Source organism: Lipotes vexillifer, unplaced genomic scaffold, assembly GCF_000442215.2.
Source record: "Lipotes vexillifer unplaced genomic scaffold, Lipotes_vexillifer_v1.1 scaffold1162, whole genome shotgun sequence".
Lineage (NCBI taxonomy): Eukaryota > Metazoa > Chordata > Mammalia > Artiodactyla > Lipotidae > Lipotes > Lipotes vexillifer.
The window spans coordinates 2,118,471-2,134,645 of record NW_006779033.1 but is presented as its reverse complement, the minus strand read 5'-3'; the positions used below and the strand labels follow the sequence as shown (position 1 = coordinate 2,134,645).

Below are 16,175 nucleotides of genomic sequence, written 5' to 3'. Positions count from 1 at the left end.
GTCCCCGCCGCCCCCCCCCCCCAATCAGCGGGTGGCCGTCGAGGGTATGGGGGGACGTGCGTCACGGTGCCTCCAGTGCTGGGGTGAAGCTGAAGGGGGCATGGCCACGGCACCCTTCTGGGCTCGCGCTAAACGATCATTCGTGTTACGTGAACGTGCTTTCGTCGGCCTAGCCCACTTCTCACCTTTCTTCTAGAAGTAACATCCCGAGTGGGTGGAGGACCTGCCCACCCCCCACCCACCCCGGCTCAAATCGTGGAATTCTGTGGGGTCGCCAAGCACAGAGGCCTCTTCCCCCGACAACAGGACCAGGCCCAGGAGAAGCCTGGCCACACTCTGGCCTCAGTGCCTGGTCTGCAGGTGGTCACGGGCCCAGCCGAACTGGCCCGGGTCCTTCGTGTCCCCCAGGCTACGCCAACGTCAGTTGTAGTCCCTCAAAGACAAAAGAACCCTGACTACTAGAAATGCTCATTCACTTCTCTCCCCTTCCTAATACAGACACTTTGATTATGCTTACACGGCTTCGTTTTATTAGCATGGATACCTCATGCATTAAAAAAAATAAGAATTTATATATATCATCCCTCACAACTTTTGGAACTTAAGAGAATAACAAAATGTCATGCTTTATTCCTTAAGAAAACACAAACAAAAAGTGTACTTATTTTCAGAAAATAAGATGTGAAATTGCCTCTACTACAGAGTGAAGGGTATTCATTTCCCCTTCCCCTGTAGTCTTCATTCTAATAAAAATGTTGGGGGATTATTTAAAAGCAACATGAATTCTATATCAAAAGATATTTATCTATATAAAAAAGATATTAAAAAAGAACTCAATCCCGACACAAGCAATCCACAGTACATTTGTAAATCCACAAAAGAATATGAATAATTTTCTTGAAACATGAAATATCTTCTTTAAAAATGAAATAAAGGGCATAGAGATATTCTAGATGGCTAAACTGCCTTGCAAAGATTATTTTATATTCTCCTAGTTTTTGTTTTTACTTAATGTGCCAACTCCCAGCATTGCATTTAAAATGAAAATGCCTCCGTGTATGCCTTCCTATTCTTTATCTTCTCTAATGAATATAATTAGTCTCCTTCACAATGCTTTTATGCAAAACAAATTTATAAGTCAGGTAGTTAAGTAAAGGAAGAAAATGCAGGTAAATGAAATATGACAGAAGGTGATTCTAATTGAAACTCTGATCCTCGCGTTGCAATTTGGAAGCAAAATCACCTAAAGGCTACTACAAACAAGGACATTGGTCTTGGGTTTACGGACTTCCACCTTCTCTTGGGACTTAAGCATCAAATGTTTTAAAATGCCACGTGTTACAGGAAAGCATGTGAAATGTTTCCCAAAAGATGAGCTCTTGGACCTTCTCCAATTTCCAGTGCTATTTTTGACAGACTGCTATTATAATTTTTGAAGTAAACGAACTACTGTATAAATTAAGTTGTTGGAAGAACTTGACTCCTGCAGAACTGGTGGGACTGAGTCGCCATCGATTCTGGGATGACCCACCTGCTCCTGAGGCTCAGAGGGGACTGACGTCATCGAAGCCTGGGCTCTCACCTCATATTAGAGACCGGGGCTCCAGACACCCCAGCTGTGCACCTTGGAGACCCCCCATCATCTCCTGGTCGATCTCTTTCAGACCGCAGGGAGGTACTCCTCCAGCTTTTCAGAGCTCTACATCTCCCCGAGAGCATTCCCAAGTCACTGATGGCAGGAGTGGGTGTCCAGAGAACTCTTTTTATCTCAGTTTATCAGATGATAAATTAGGTCCAATTTCTATTAAATTCAACTAGCATTTAAGCAATTCCTGGAGGCGTGAGGGCAGAAGGAAAGAGGAGGGAAGGAACTAAATCAGCCGCAGGTGCTCACTGGATGACAGTTCTCATGGGAAAACCTGGAAATTTTAGGTTTTTTCATTTTCCAGCAATCTGCCCCTACTCCCATCCTGCATGCCACACACACACACACACACACACACACACACACACACACACACACACACACCCTAAAATCAAACTCTCAACTTCTAAAATTTCTTTTTCCATTGTTGATTCATGTAAATGTTGATTCATTTAGCAAATGTCTGCCACTGTGCTGGGCAGAACGCAAGGTTCAGAAAGGACCCAAAGCAGATTCTGCGTTAAGGAGAGAACTGTCCAGTCCACCACGGAAGGCAAAGTCACAGGTGACTACGATCAAGGTCCAAAGGGGGAAGGGCTTGGGCGTGTGACTGTCAGGCTCATTTGGAACTTGAGGTCCTGTGACTGTCCCAGGCTTTGCTACTCAGAGTGCGGTCCAGGCACCAGCAGCCCCTGCATCACTGGGTATCCTGCTAGAAATTCGGAACCTCAGGCCCCGCCCAGACCTACTGATTCCAAATCTGCATTTTAACAAGATCCCCAAGTGATTCCCAGCACCTTAGCGTTTGAGAACTTCTGCTCAGCAGGAGACAGACGCAGCCAAAATGTGTCGTAAATTCTGACAAAACTGCGGATTACTTCCCGGAGAGGAGGGAGAGGTCTCTATGCAACCAGAGCCGGGCACCTAGGCCGGCCCTCCCTCAACTGCCTCTCTGCTAAGCGTCTCCCTTACGTTCCTTCTGGGCACATGAGCACGAGATGCTGGTGTGACTTTACCTTCTTGGGTCCCCAAACATATATCATCAGTTGCCCAATCTTACTGTTTTCACATTTTATTTATTTATTTACTTGTATTCACTGTTGACAAACGTCATTTTCCATCAATTACCCATTTCATCATTAATAGCAAACACACAGAGCTTACGATGCACCAGGCCCTGCTTTAGATGCTTCATGCGCGTTAACCCATTTAACCTTCACCCCGACCCTGTGTGGCAGGGACCCTTATTATCCCCCTTTTACAGATGAGAAAGTGGAGACACTGAGGGTAACTAACTCCCCGGGAAAGCTGCAGAGCTGGGATTCAAACCCAGGGAATGCGGCACTGCGGCTGTGCTTTTATACCTCACACGATATTATGCCACACTGTGTGCAGAGAAGGACATGACCGCGTCATGAAAGAGAGAAATTAAATCAACATCCCTGGGGAAAGAAATGCGTGCCCCGAAGGCCTAGAGGCTCAATACCATCCTTGGCCTTCCAGGCTTTGCTCCATCTCAGTGTGTTTTCTTTGCTCGTTTCTGCCTGGTGTCTGACTGTGCAGAAACCGTTCCCAAGAAGGACTCGCCGGCCCTGTCAAAAGTCACAGCTGCAACGGGGACGGCGGGGACAGGACCCAGGAGCAGCCGCGACTACCCTGCTTGTCCTCCAGCTGAGATCGGTATGCGGCTCATGGGGCCCAGAGAAGATCCAGGGGAAGGAAATTGGAAAAAAAACAAACAACAGAACATGACTTGCAGACAGCATTCATAAAGCCATCATGATTTCATTATCTGGCCCTGAGAAGGAATTCTGCATTTTCAGACACACTGTGAGGAACATGCAATGTAAGCATTCTGTTCCCACAGCCCAGCGATGCAGGTACGGGGCACGCAGGTGGGAGCTGCCACCAACCGAAGACTCAGACGACAGGGGCAAAGCAAGACCTTTAGTTCATCTGAGACCTCAGCACCTCACGCCCGTGTCTCTTTTTGGAAGAATTCAGGAAAAGGGTTCAATTTCACCAAAATTTTATATAGCACTCAAAGGCAATGTTTAATATACCACTAAAAGCTTGGCTTGTGGTTTAGTCTGTCATTTGAAACAAAATGAAGGTTACTGCCTGAAATTTGCAGTAGATTTTAGTGAAACTGACTCCAGGGCTTTACTGCGCCTTCCCTTCGGATGGAGAAGTGGGAAGAGGGGAGGGCTCAGACCCGCCAGGAAGCTGCTACTCAGTTTTGAAGGACAGAACAACACTCCCAGCGGGTAATCCACACAACTCTGTTGTTTGTGTAGGATTCTAATATAAAGTAAGCTTGGAAAGTGCTGGGTTAAACAAAGTTAAACAGATTCCTTACTGGTGATTCTCTAAGAGGGGTTAAAATATTCAATATTCTCCAAATGAACTAGACATGGAATGCCTTTCTAAGACATTTCCTTTTTTAAAGAATGCTCAGTTTGTGAAAGACTGTGCTAGGTATTAAAAAAAAAAAAAGGGGGTATTAGCCCATGAGACTACCTACGGACAGCAGGACAGAAGGATGACCTGGTGAGTGAAAATGACACATCGTCTCCAAAGTGGGAGAATGACCAAGTTTCATGCATTTATCAAAAGAGAGTCTTGTTTGGGGACTCATCTGTAAGACTACCCCTAACTTCAAAAAACTGTGTGTAAGTTGACTTCTTACTACAAAAGCATTGTAAGTTCATTATAGAACATTTGGATATAGAGAAATGTATTCAGTAGAACACTAAAGGTCACACATAATTCTGCCATGTAGAAATTGCCATGTTAAAAATTTTGTGTGTTTTCTTCTAATTTTTTGTAGGCATATTTTTAGGGACTTTAGATCAGCCAACAGATACTGGTTTTTTTCACTTAATATTGTCAGAATCATATTTCATGTTATTCAAATTCCTCTTCAGCATTATTATTATTATTATTATTATTATTATTATTTTTTTTTTTGCGGTACGCGGGCCTCTCACTGCTGTGGTCTCTCCCGTTGCGGAGCACAGGCTCCGGACACGCAGGCTCAGCGGCCGTGGCTCACGGGCCCAGCCGCTCCGCAGCATGTGGGATCCTCCCGGACCGGGGCACGAACCCGTGTCCCCTGCATCGGCAGGCGGACTCTCGACCACTGCGCCACCAGGGAAGCCCTTCAGCATTATTTTTAATAGCTGTATGATAACAGTTGGTCAAACTCACTTGAATATCCTTGATGATGGGCACCTAAGTTCTTTTTTGATTCCTTTTATTGAAAAATCAACTATACTGAGGTATAATTTACAAACAAAATGTGTCTCAAGTGCATAATCTGAGTGAAAGATGCATGCCCTCATGCAGACCCCACTGCGACCCAGATATCAGACACCCCCCCCGCCCCCGCCCCCCCCGCCACAGATTCCCTCTCCTTCTCCCAGTCGCTCTCCAGTCACGCTCAGATTCCTATCAGCACCAGTCACCCTTTCCTAGAGCATCACATGCGTGGAATTACACAGTCTGTGCTCTTCCTCCAAGTGTGCCGGGTGTCCACTCCTTTTCGTGAGTGAGCAGTATTCCTCGTGCGGACACATCATCTGCCAGCTGATTAGACACTGGGGGAGCTAACGCTTTGTTAGGACTAAAGCTGTTATGAATATTCATGGATAAGTCTCTATGTGGACATACATCTTAATTTTTTTTGGTAAATGTCTAGGAAAATCACTGGTCACACAGTAAATATAGACTTGGTTTTATAAGAAAGCCAAAGTGTTTTTTAAACTATTCGTACTTCCATTAATAATGCATGAGCGTTCCAGTTGTCCCAGCATCCTCAGTAACACTTGGCTCTGTTGAGTTTTTCCATTTTGCCATTCCAAAGGGAGTGCAGTGGTATCACACTGTCATTTTTTTTTTTTTTTACATCTTTATTAGAGTATAATTGCTTTACAATGGTGTGTTAGTTTCTGCTTTATAACAAAGTGAATCAGCTTTACATATACACATGTTCCCATATCTCTTCCCTCTTGCGTCTCCCTCCCTCCCACCCTCCCTATCCCACCCCCTAGGTGGTCACAAACCACTGAGCTGATCTCCCTGTGCTATGCGGCTGCTTCCCACTATCACACTGTCATTTTAACGTGCATTTCCTGGATGATGATCACACTGAGCATCTTTTCATGTGCTAAGTGGCCATTTGTGGAATTTCCTTTTTCTTTCTTTCTTTTTTTTTGCGGTACGCGGGCCTCTCACTGTCGTGGCCTCTCCCGTTGCGGAGCACAGGCTCCGGACGCGCAGGCTCAGCGGCCGTGGCTCACGGGCCCAGCCGCTCCGCGGCATGTGGGATCTTCCCGGACCGGGGCACGAACCCGCGTCCCCTGCATCGGCAGGCAGACTCTCAACCACTGCGCCACCAGGAAAAAGCCCCATTTGTGGAATTTCTTGTGTGAAGTATCTGTTCAGACATCTGGCCCATTTTTTAAATCGAATTATTTGTCTTCTTTCTTTTGAGTTACGGGAGATCTTTGTATGTTCTAGATATAAGTCCTTTGTCAGATGCAAGTATTACATTCATTTTCTCCCAGACCAGTGTTTGCCTTTTCCTTTTCTTAGTGGTCACTTTCAAAGAATAGAGGTTTTTAATCATGACATTCATTTTGTCATTTTTTTCTTTTATGGTTCTTGCTTTTGGTGTCCTAAGAAATCCTTGCCTTTGCCCCCAGTTGATCTAAACATTTAAGGCAAACACACACAAAACAAAAAGCCATAGAGAAGGATAAATTGACCTACATGAAAATGTAAAACTTTGGTATTTGCAAGGCACTGTTAAGAAACTGAAAAGGCAAGTCATGGGCTGAGAGAGTATATCTGCAAAACATAAAAACTCTCAGGGCTTCCCTGGTGGTACAGTGGTTGAGAGTCCGCCTGCCGATGCAGGGGACGCGGGTCCGTGCCCCGGTCCGGGAAGATCCCACGTGCCGCGGAGCGGCTGGGCCCGTGAGCCATGGCCGCTGGGCCTGTGCGTCCGGAGCCTGTGCTCCGCAACGGGAGAGGCCACGACGGTGAGAGGCCCGCGTGCCGCAAAAAAAAACCCAAAAGACTCTCATAACTCAGGAACAGAAAACAACCTTAGACGTTCTTCCCTGCCCCAAGGTTTCAAAGCTTTTCTCCCATGTCTTCATCTAACAGTTTTCGATTTCCACTCTTGCGTTTATTATACCTCTGCTCCATTTCAACTCATTTTGTAGGCGGTATGACTCTTGGGGTGAGATTCACTGTTTTACCCCATACGGTTATTCCTAATTCCAGCACCATTTGTTGTAAAGACTATCCTTCTCCAATTAATTACCTTTTCGACAAGTTTGTAAAAATTCAATTATCTATGTAAGTGTGTGTCTATTTCTGGGCTTTAAATTCTGTTCCCTCTATCTATAAATCTGTCCTTACGTCAATATCGTGCAGCTTAAGCGTTAAAAGAAATCTTAAAATCACAGAGTAAGTGTTCTCCAGCTTTGATCTTTTTCAAAGTGATTCTAGATCCTTTGCATTTTCACATAAATTTTAGAATCAGCCTGTCAATTTCTACCAAAAAAAAAAAAAAAAAAAAAAGCTTGTGATTTTGTTCAGGAATGTACTGAATCTACAGATTAATTTGAAGAGAACTGGCACCTTTATCAACTCCTCCAATCCAAGAACATGGTGTATCTCTCCATTTATTTAGGGCTTTTTTGATTTCTCTCATCTATGTCTTTTAGATTGTGGTGTACAGATCTTTTGTGTATTTTATTAAGTTCATCTCTATTTCATTTTTCTGATTCTACTGTAAGTGGTAATGTGCTTTTATACAAATTTCAATTTCCAGCTGTTCAATGGCAGCACATAGAAATACAATTGACTTCTATATATAGACTTTGTATCATGTGATGTTGCTAAATGCACTTGTTAGTTTTAGTAGCTTTTTGGGTAGATTACTTAGGTTTTCTATGTACCACATCATGCTGTCTGTGAATAAGACAGATATGCATCTTCCTTTCATTTCTTTTTGCTTTTTTTCTTTTGGCTAGGATCCAGGACAATGTTGAAAAGTTGGATAAAAGCAGACATCTTTGCCCTGAGCCTCATTTTTAGGAGAAAATTATTCAGTCTCTCAACATTAAGTATAATGTTAACTGTTGGTTTTTCTCAGAGGCCACTTATCAGCTTGAGGAAATTTCCTTCTATTCCTAGTGTGTTGAAAGTTTTATTATTTTATTTTATTTTATTTTTTAATAATAGTTGTTAAATTTTGTCAAATGCCTTTTTCTGCCTCTGTTGAAAAATATCATGTGGCTTCTCTTTTGTTTTCTTAATATGGTGAATTACATTGATTTTCACATGTTAAACCAAGCTTGCATTTCTAGACTACATCCCACTTGGTCATGGTGTTACCAACTTTTTATATATTGATAGATTCAACTTGCTAATATTTTGTTAGTACTTTTATGTTTCTTTGCTCTCATGGAATACTAGTCAGTATCTTTCTTTTCATGTAACATTTTTATTTTTAGCATCAGGGTAATGCTGGCCTCATCAAATGAGTTTGGAAGTATTCTCCCTTCCCAGCGAGTACAGAAAGGGTATTACTTTCTTCCTTAAACGTATAAAATTCAGTTTCTTTAACAGACGTAGAACTACTAAGATTTATACATATTTTGAAGTCAGGTTTGGCAATTTGTGTCTTTCATGAAATTTTCCCATTTCCTCTAACTTGAAAAAGTCATTGGCAGAAAGCTGCTCATAATATTTTCTTACTATTCTGTTCATGTCTGGAGGGTCAGTAGTGATGTTCACTCTTTTATTTCTGCTACATATAATTTCTGTCTTCTCTTTTTTTCCTGGATAGAGGTTTATCCAGGTTTTGGTTGCACTGACCCTCTCCACTGTTTTTCTGCTTTATACTTCATTGATCTCTGTTTTTATCTTTATTATTTCCTTCTTTCTGTTTGCACTGGAGTTAATTTGTTCTTCTTTGTCTATAGCGTCTTAAGATGGAAGCTTGGATAACTGGTTTGGGCTCTTTCTTCTTTTTTAACGTTAGTATTCAAAGCCACAAATTTCTCTTCAAGCATTGCTTTGGCAGTATCCCACATATTTTGATATGCTGTTTTCATTTTCATTTAATTCAAAATATATTCTAATTTCCCTTGTGATTTCTTTTTAAACCTGTGAGTTATTTAGAAGTGTGTTGGGTGGTAAGCTCTAGAAATGTCAATTAGGTCAAGTAAGTTTACTATGTTGTTCAGGTCTTCTGTATCCTCAGATATTTTCTGTCTGCTCGTTCTGTCAGTTACGAAGAAAGGAGTGTTGAAATACACAAGCATAAAGTTCATTTGTCTTTTCTTCCTATCAGTTCTGTCAGTATTTTGAAGTATCTATAACTGGGTGTAGATACGTTAAAAAGTATTACATTTAAAAGTATTACGTGTTCATGAAGAATCAACCCCTTTAAAATTATGAAATGACTCTTTATTCCTTCTAATTAAATGACGTCTATTTTGTCCCATATAAATATAGCCACTCCAGTTTCCTTATGGTTAGTGTTTGGACGTTTTGTTTTTTCATCTTTTTACTTTTAAACTATCTATGTGTTTATATATAAAGTGTGTCTCTTGTAGACAGCATACTGCTTTTTTTTAACTCAAGTCCAACTATATCACCCTTTTAATTAGAGTGTTTAGAGCATTTACAATGGATATAATTATCAATATAGTTATTATTTGTTTTCTATATGTCCCACCTGTTATTTGCTCACACTCCCTCTTCTCCCGCTTTTTGTTGTTTTTCTTTATGCGGCACGCGGGCCTCTCACCGCCGCGGCCTCTCCCGTTGCGGAGCACAGGCTCCGGACGCGCAGGCTCAGCGGCCACGGCTCACGGGCCCAGCCGCTCCGCGGCCCGTGGGATCTTCCCGGACCGGGGCGCGAGCCCGCGTCCCCCGCGTCGGCAGGCGGACTCCCCACCACTGCGCCACCAGGGAAGCCCTCCCGCTTTCTTTTAGGTGAGTATTTTTTAAAGGATTGCATTTTGACTCCACTATTGGCTTATGGCTATTTTTTATTTTGTTTTGTTTTAGTAGTTTCTCTAGAGTGTGCAGTACGTACTTTAACTAATTGCAGTCTGTCTTCAAATAATATCACACCAATTCCCATCTGGTGTAAGAATCTTTACGGTAATGATGCATTGCTTCCATCCTGTCCCCACTCTTTGTGCTACTGTTGTTATACAATTTATTTACACACGTAGTAGAAACCTCATAATGTATTTTCATTATTTGTACTTTCAACAGTCCATTACCTTTTTTCAAAGAAGTTTTAAAACGAGGGGAAAAGGCTTACATTTCCCCACATTTTGGCTGTTTCTCCTGCGCTTCATTCTTCCGTAGAGATCCAGGCTTCAAACTAGCATCACTTTCCTTCCGCCTAAATGACTGCTGGCGATGAACCATCTCAGCCTTTGTTTGTCTGGAAAGTCTTTAATTCGCCTCCATTTCTGAGATGGTTTCCTCAGGTACAGAACTCGAGGTTCAGGTTGCTTTCCGCAGTTTAAAGATGTTGCTCCAAGGTCTTCTTGCCTTGCGTAGTTTCTGATAACAAAACTTTCCTATATTTGTTCCTCTGCAAATAATTCTATTTTTTCTCTGGCTGCTTTAAGATTTTTCTCTTTAGCATTTATTTTCAGTAATTTGGGAAATTTTTGGCTGTTACTTAATTCTTTTCCTGTGCCCTCCCCACTTTTTCCCTGATACTCTGATTACACATATATTACACTGTCTGATTTTGTCTCACAGGTTAATCAAATCAAACTCTGTTCTCTCTTTTTTTTTTTTTTTTTCCTCCAGTCTTTTTCTTCCTGTGCTTCATCTTGGGTCCTTTCTAGTATTATGTCTCTAAGTTTACTAGTTTTTCTTCTGTAGTATCTAATCTATTCTCAATGCCAACAGTGATACTGAATTTTTCATCTCTAAAAGTTCCATTTGGCTCTTTAAAAAACAAATATATTTCCTTATCTCTCCTCACTATACTCATGTTTTTCTTAAAATACTTGACATAGTTATAATAGCTATTTTACCTTCTTTGTGCACTCATACCATCATCTTTTTTATTCCTCAGTCTGTTTTTATTGATGGATTTTCCCCTTGGTTTTTGGTCACATTTTCCTGCTTCATGACAGTCCTGCTAATTTTTGGTTGAATGCTGAACATTAAGAACTAAGGAAACAATCCCATTTACCATTGCAACAAAAAGAATAAAATACCTAGGAATAAACCTACCTAAGGAGGCAAAAGACCTGTATGCAGAAAACTATAAGAATGCGATGAAAGAAATCAAGGCGACACAAACAGATGGAGAGATATACCACGTTCTTGGACTGGAAGAATCAACATTGTGAAAATGACAAAACTACCCAAAGCAATCTACAGATTCAATGCAATCTATCAAATTACCAAAGGCATTTTTCACAGAACTGGAACAAAAAATTTTACAATTTGTATGGAAACACAAAAGACCTTGAATAGTAAAAGCAATCTTGAAAAGAAAAACGGAGCTGGAGAAATCAGGCTCCCCAACTTCAAACTATACTACAAAGCTACAGTAATCAAGACAGCGTGGTACTGACACAAAAAGAGAAATACAGATCAATGGAACAGGATAGAAAGCCCAGAGATAAGGTGACCATATGTGCATGGGTTTATCTTTGACAAAGGAGGCAAGAATATACAATGGAGAAAAGACAGCCTCTTCAATAAGTGGTGCTGGGAAAACTGGACAGCTACATGTAAAAGAATGAAATTAGAACACTCCCTAACACCATACACAAAAATAAACTCAAAATGGATTAAAGACTTAAATGTAAGGCCAGTCACTATAAAACTCTTAGAGGAAAACATAGGCAGAACACTCTTTGACATAAGTCACAGCAAGGCCTTTTTTGACCCACTGCCTAGAGTAATGAGAATAAAAACAAAAATAAACAATGGGAGCTAATTAAACTTAAAAGCTTTTGCACAGCAAAGTAAACCATAAACAAGAAGAAAAGACAACCCTCAGAACAGGAGAAAATATTTGCAAATGAAGCAACTGACAAAGGATTAATCTCCAAAATATACAAACAGCTCACGCAGCTCAATATCAAAATAACAAACCACGCAATCAAAACATGGGCAGAAGGCATAAATAGATATTTCTCCAAAGAAGAAATACAGATGGCCAACAAACAGATGAAAAGACTCAACATCACTAATTATTAGAGAAATGCAAATCAAAACTACAGTGAGGTATCACCTCACACCAGTCAGGATGGCCATCATCAAAAAAATCCACAAACAGGACTTCGGTGGTGGCACAGTGGTTAAGAACCTGCCTGCCAATGCAGGGGACACGGGTTCAAGCCCTGGTCCAGGAAGATCCCACATGCTGTGGAGCAACTAAGGCCGTGCACCACAGCTACTGAGCCTGCGCTCTACAGCCCGCGAGCCACAACTGCTAAGCCCACATGCCACAACTACTGAAGCCCATGTGCCTAGAGCCTGTGCTCTGCAACAAGAGAAGCCACCGCAATGAGAAGCCCATGCACTGCAACGAAGAGTAGCCCCCGCTCACCTCAACTAGAGAAAGCCCATGTGCAGCAGCGAAGACCCAGTGCAGCAGCGAAGACCCAGTGCAGCCAAAAATAAGTAAATAAAAAACAAACAAATAAATAAATTCATTTAAAAAAATCCACAAACAAATGCTGGAGAGGGTGTGGAGAAAAGGGAACCCTCACGCATTGTTGGTGGCAATGTAAATTGATACAGCTGCTATGCAGAACCATATGGAGGTTCCTTAAAAAACTAAAGATAGAACTACCATATGACCCAGCAATCCCACTACTGGGCATATACACTGAGAAAACCATGATTCAAAAAGAGTCATGTACCACAGTGTTCATTGCAGCTCTATTTCCAATAGCCAGGACATGGAAGCAACTTAAATGTCTAACGACAGAGGAATGGATAAAGAAGAGGTGGCACATATATACAGTGGAATATTACTCAGCCATAAAAAGGAATGAAATTGGGTCATTTGTAGAGATGTGGATGGACCTAGAGACTGTCATACAGAGTGAAGTAAGTCAGAAAGGGAAAAAGAAATACAGTATGTTAATGCAGGGGGTCCCTAACCCCTGGGCTGTGGACTGCTACCAATCCATGGCCTGTCAGGAGCCGGGCTGTGCAGCAGGAGGTGGGTGGCAGGCGAGCAAGCCAAGCTTCATCTGTAATTACAGCCGCTCCCCATAGCCCGCATTACTGCCTCAACCATACCCCCCTCCCCCTGCGGAAAAACTGTCTCCCACAAAACCGGTCCCTGGAGCCAAAAAGGTCAGGGACTGCTGTATTAACACATATACGGGGAATCTGAAAAAACTGGTATAGACAATCTCATTTACAAAGCAGAAACAGAGACACAGACGTAGAGAACAAACGCATGGATACCAATGGGGAAGGGCGGGGCGTAGGATGAACTGGAAGGTTGGGATTGACAGATACACACTATTGATACTCTGTATAAAAGAGATAACTAATGAGAACCTACTGTATAGCACAGGGTACTCTGCTCAATTCTCTGTGGTGACCTAAATGAGAAGGAAATCCAAAAAAAAGGGGACATATGTATACGTATGGCTGACTCACTTTGCTGTACAGTAGAAACTAACACAACATTGTAAAGCAACTCATACGTCAATAAAAATCAAAAGAAAAAGAAATGTTATGCTTTTGAGTCTAGATTTTACTGTATTCCTTTGAAGAACACTGGGCTTTGCAATGGTCGAAGGCTAAGTTATTTGTATCCAGTTTGATCCCTTTGAAGTTTGTGTTTAAGCTTTGTTAGCCTGGGTCTAGAGCAGCCTTTACTCTGGGAATCAGTCTCTTCACTGAGGCATAGCCCTTCTGGAATCTTACTTCATCCCCTGAGTGAGGATGATCACTGAGTGAGAACGAGGTCTCTCCATTATGGCTGAAGCTCATGTGCCTCCCAAGCTTGGGAACGCTCTAAGAAACCTTCAGTTCCACCTCCCAGGCAGTTCCTCATCCAAGCTTGTGGAATGTCTTCTTAATATTCAATAAGGACTCAGTGGGATCCTTATGCACGTTTTGGGAACTCTTTTTCTTTGCAGATCATCACACCACAGGCTCCTCATCACAGGGCTCCACAACATCCAGGTGCCTCAGACTCTCTGAATTCTGACCTCTACCTCCTCGGCTCTCAGCAAACAGTTGTTCTCTGTTGAAGTTCCTCTTGCACGCTCCCTGGTGGAGACCATGTCTCCAGGAGACCCGGGAGATGGCAGGGCTCAACTCATCTGTTCCTTTTCTACCAGGGATCACGGTCCTGCACTGCCCGTTGCCCAAACGGTGTTTTATATATTTCATATAGTTTCCTAGTTTTTCAGATAGAAGGTTTAATCTGATTTCTGTTATTCCATCATAGCTAGAAATGGAAGTCCTTTCTTGTATTTTAAAAGTGAATCTTGGAAAAATGTTTGAAAGATCTTCAAAAAGTTAAACACAGAATTACCATATGACCCAGAAATTCCACTCCTAAGTTTATAACCCAAAGAACTGAAAGCAGGGAGGGACTGCAACAGATATTTGTATACGCGTGTTCACAGCAGCATCATTCACAACAGCCAAAAGGTGGGGGCCGCTCAGGTGTTAACAGATGATGGATAAGCAACACGTGGTCCATCCACACAATGGACTATTACTCAGCCTTAAAAAGGAGTGAAATGCTGACACAGGATGTAACAGGGATGGAACCTGAGGACATCAGGCTCAGCGAAATAAGACAGTCACAGAGGGACCGATATTGTGTGATTCCATTGATATGAGGTCCCTGGAGTCATCGAATTCAGAGACAGAAAGTAGAATGGTGGCTGCCAGGGGCTGGGGGAGGGGGAGGGGAGTTAGGGCTTAATGGGAACAGAGGTTCAGTTTGGGGAGAAGAAAGAGTTCTGTGGACGGATGATGGTGATGGTTTTGCCCAACACTGTGAATATACTTAATGCCACTGAACTGTATGCCTAAAAATTATTAAAATGGTAAATTTTATGTTATGTATATTTTATCTCAATAAAACAATCACCAAAAAAGAATCTTCCATCTGTAGTGAAGGATTTCCCCCAAATCTTTCAAATATTCCAATAAAAATCTGACTTCAAAATTTGTGTAATGCAACAAGTAGCTGTAGTGTGTGGATCACTTGGTATAAAGTGGGGCACTGACCCAGCTGCAAGACTCGGGTGAGGCCTGCAGGTGAGACGGGTACTCACTCAGCAGTGCGACCTCCTGACCTTGATGGCTGCACTGCATTCATGTTCGACAATGTCTCTGTTTATAGGAAATACACACAAAAGTCAGGGGGATGGGGCCTACTCTCAGTGGTTCAGAGAAAAGAATTATGCTGGTCGTGTATTTGAAACTTTTCTGTAAGTTTCTATGGTTTCAAAAATTTAAAATATAAAGTGAAAGTACTGAAAAAAGTTTGTGTAACTTTTATGTTATCACGTTGATCTGTTGAGGGCAACTAGCAACAGTAAAATCCTAGTAAACTGAGTACAAACCATGATACAAAATTTAAAGTTAAAAAAGTAAAAACCTTAAAAACATATTTAAAAATTAAGAAGAGAAAAGAAATTTTTAAAAAACTGAGTTTAGATGGTGACAAACATTTGACTTTCACTATAACTGGGACGGAGTCCCTGCTTCATGCTTTACAAGAGCAAAGAGGGAAAAAGACAAAATGCAGGCAGAACAGCGAGCAAATGTCTGACAAACGTCCATCAGTCATACTCACATGATGGTTTTTCCGATGTGCAGAAACGACTTCTCTACGAATTCCCGGACGCTGTGGACCTCCCCCGTGGCTATGACAAAGTCCTCGGGTTCATCATTCTGCAGCATCAGCCACATGGCCTAGAAAGAGAGGCAGAGCCACGTGAAAGCTGCACCCAGCTGCCCCTCGGGAACTATCATGTCAACAACGCACATCACCGGACAGGGACAGTGCTAACAGGTAAACCAAGGCACACAAAAACTCTCAGGAGTTTATCTGAGCAAACGTTGATTCCAAAGGTGTTCAGGAGGCTCCCCACGCAGGGACAGGGGGCCAAGGCTTTTACAGAGTAGAAGTGAAGCAAAACAGAGCAAAGCAATTATTTGATTATCTGGGAAGCCGGGTGAGCTACTGGTGAAGTTTCACTTCCTCGGGTTCTGATGCGGTGACCCTGGCTACCAAGGGCTAACGGCCTCCTTGTTTAGATGCTTTAACCTGTGTAGCCAGATGGTGACGACGAATCTAGTCCACTATCCTAACCACGGCAGTCGTGGTTCTCAAACTCTAACGTGAGACAGAATCATCTGGGGACCTCTGGGTACAGCCCAGGTGCACAGGCCGGGCAGCTGTTGCAGCACCTCTGTCTGCAGCAGGACCTTGGACTACAGTTCACAGGTATGAGATGTTGAAGAGCGT

General features: G+C 42.4%; 1 protein-coding gene across 1 annotated transcript in view; it reads right to left on the bottom strand.

Moving 5' to 3' along the window:
- GMDS (GDP-mannose 4,6-dehydratase) overlaps nucleotides 1–16,175 on the bottom strand; it is a 489,690-nt gene that overhangs the window by 80,954 nt on the left and 392,561 nt on the right. The window contains exon 8 of the mRNA XM_007452102.1: nucleotides 15,501–15,619. Within this exon, the coding sequence (XP_007452164.1) occupies nucleotides 15,501–15,619 (119 nt within the window). The remainder of the gene's footprint in view (nucleotides 1–15,500; nucleotides 15,620–16,175) is intronic.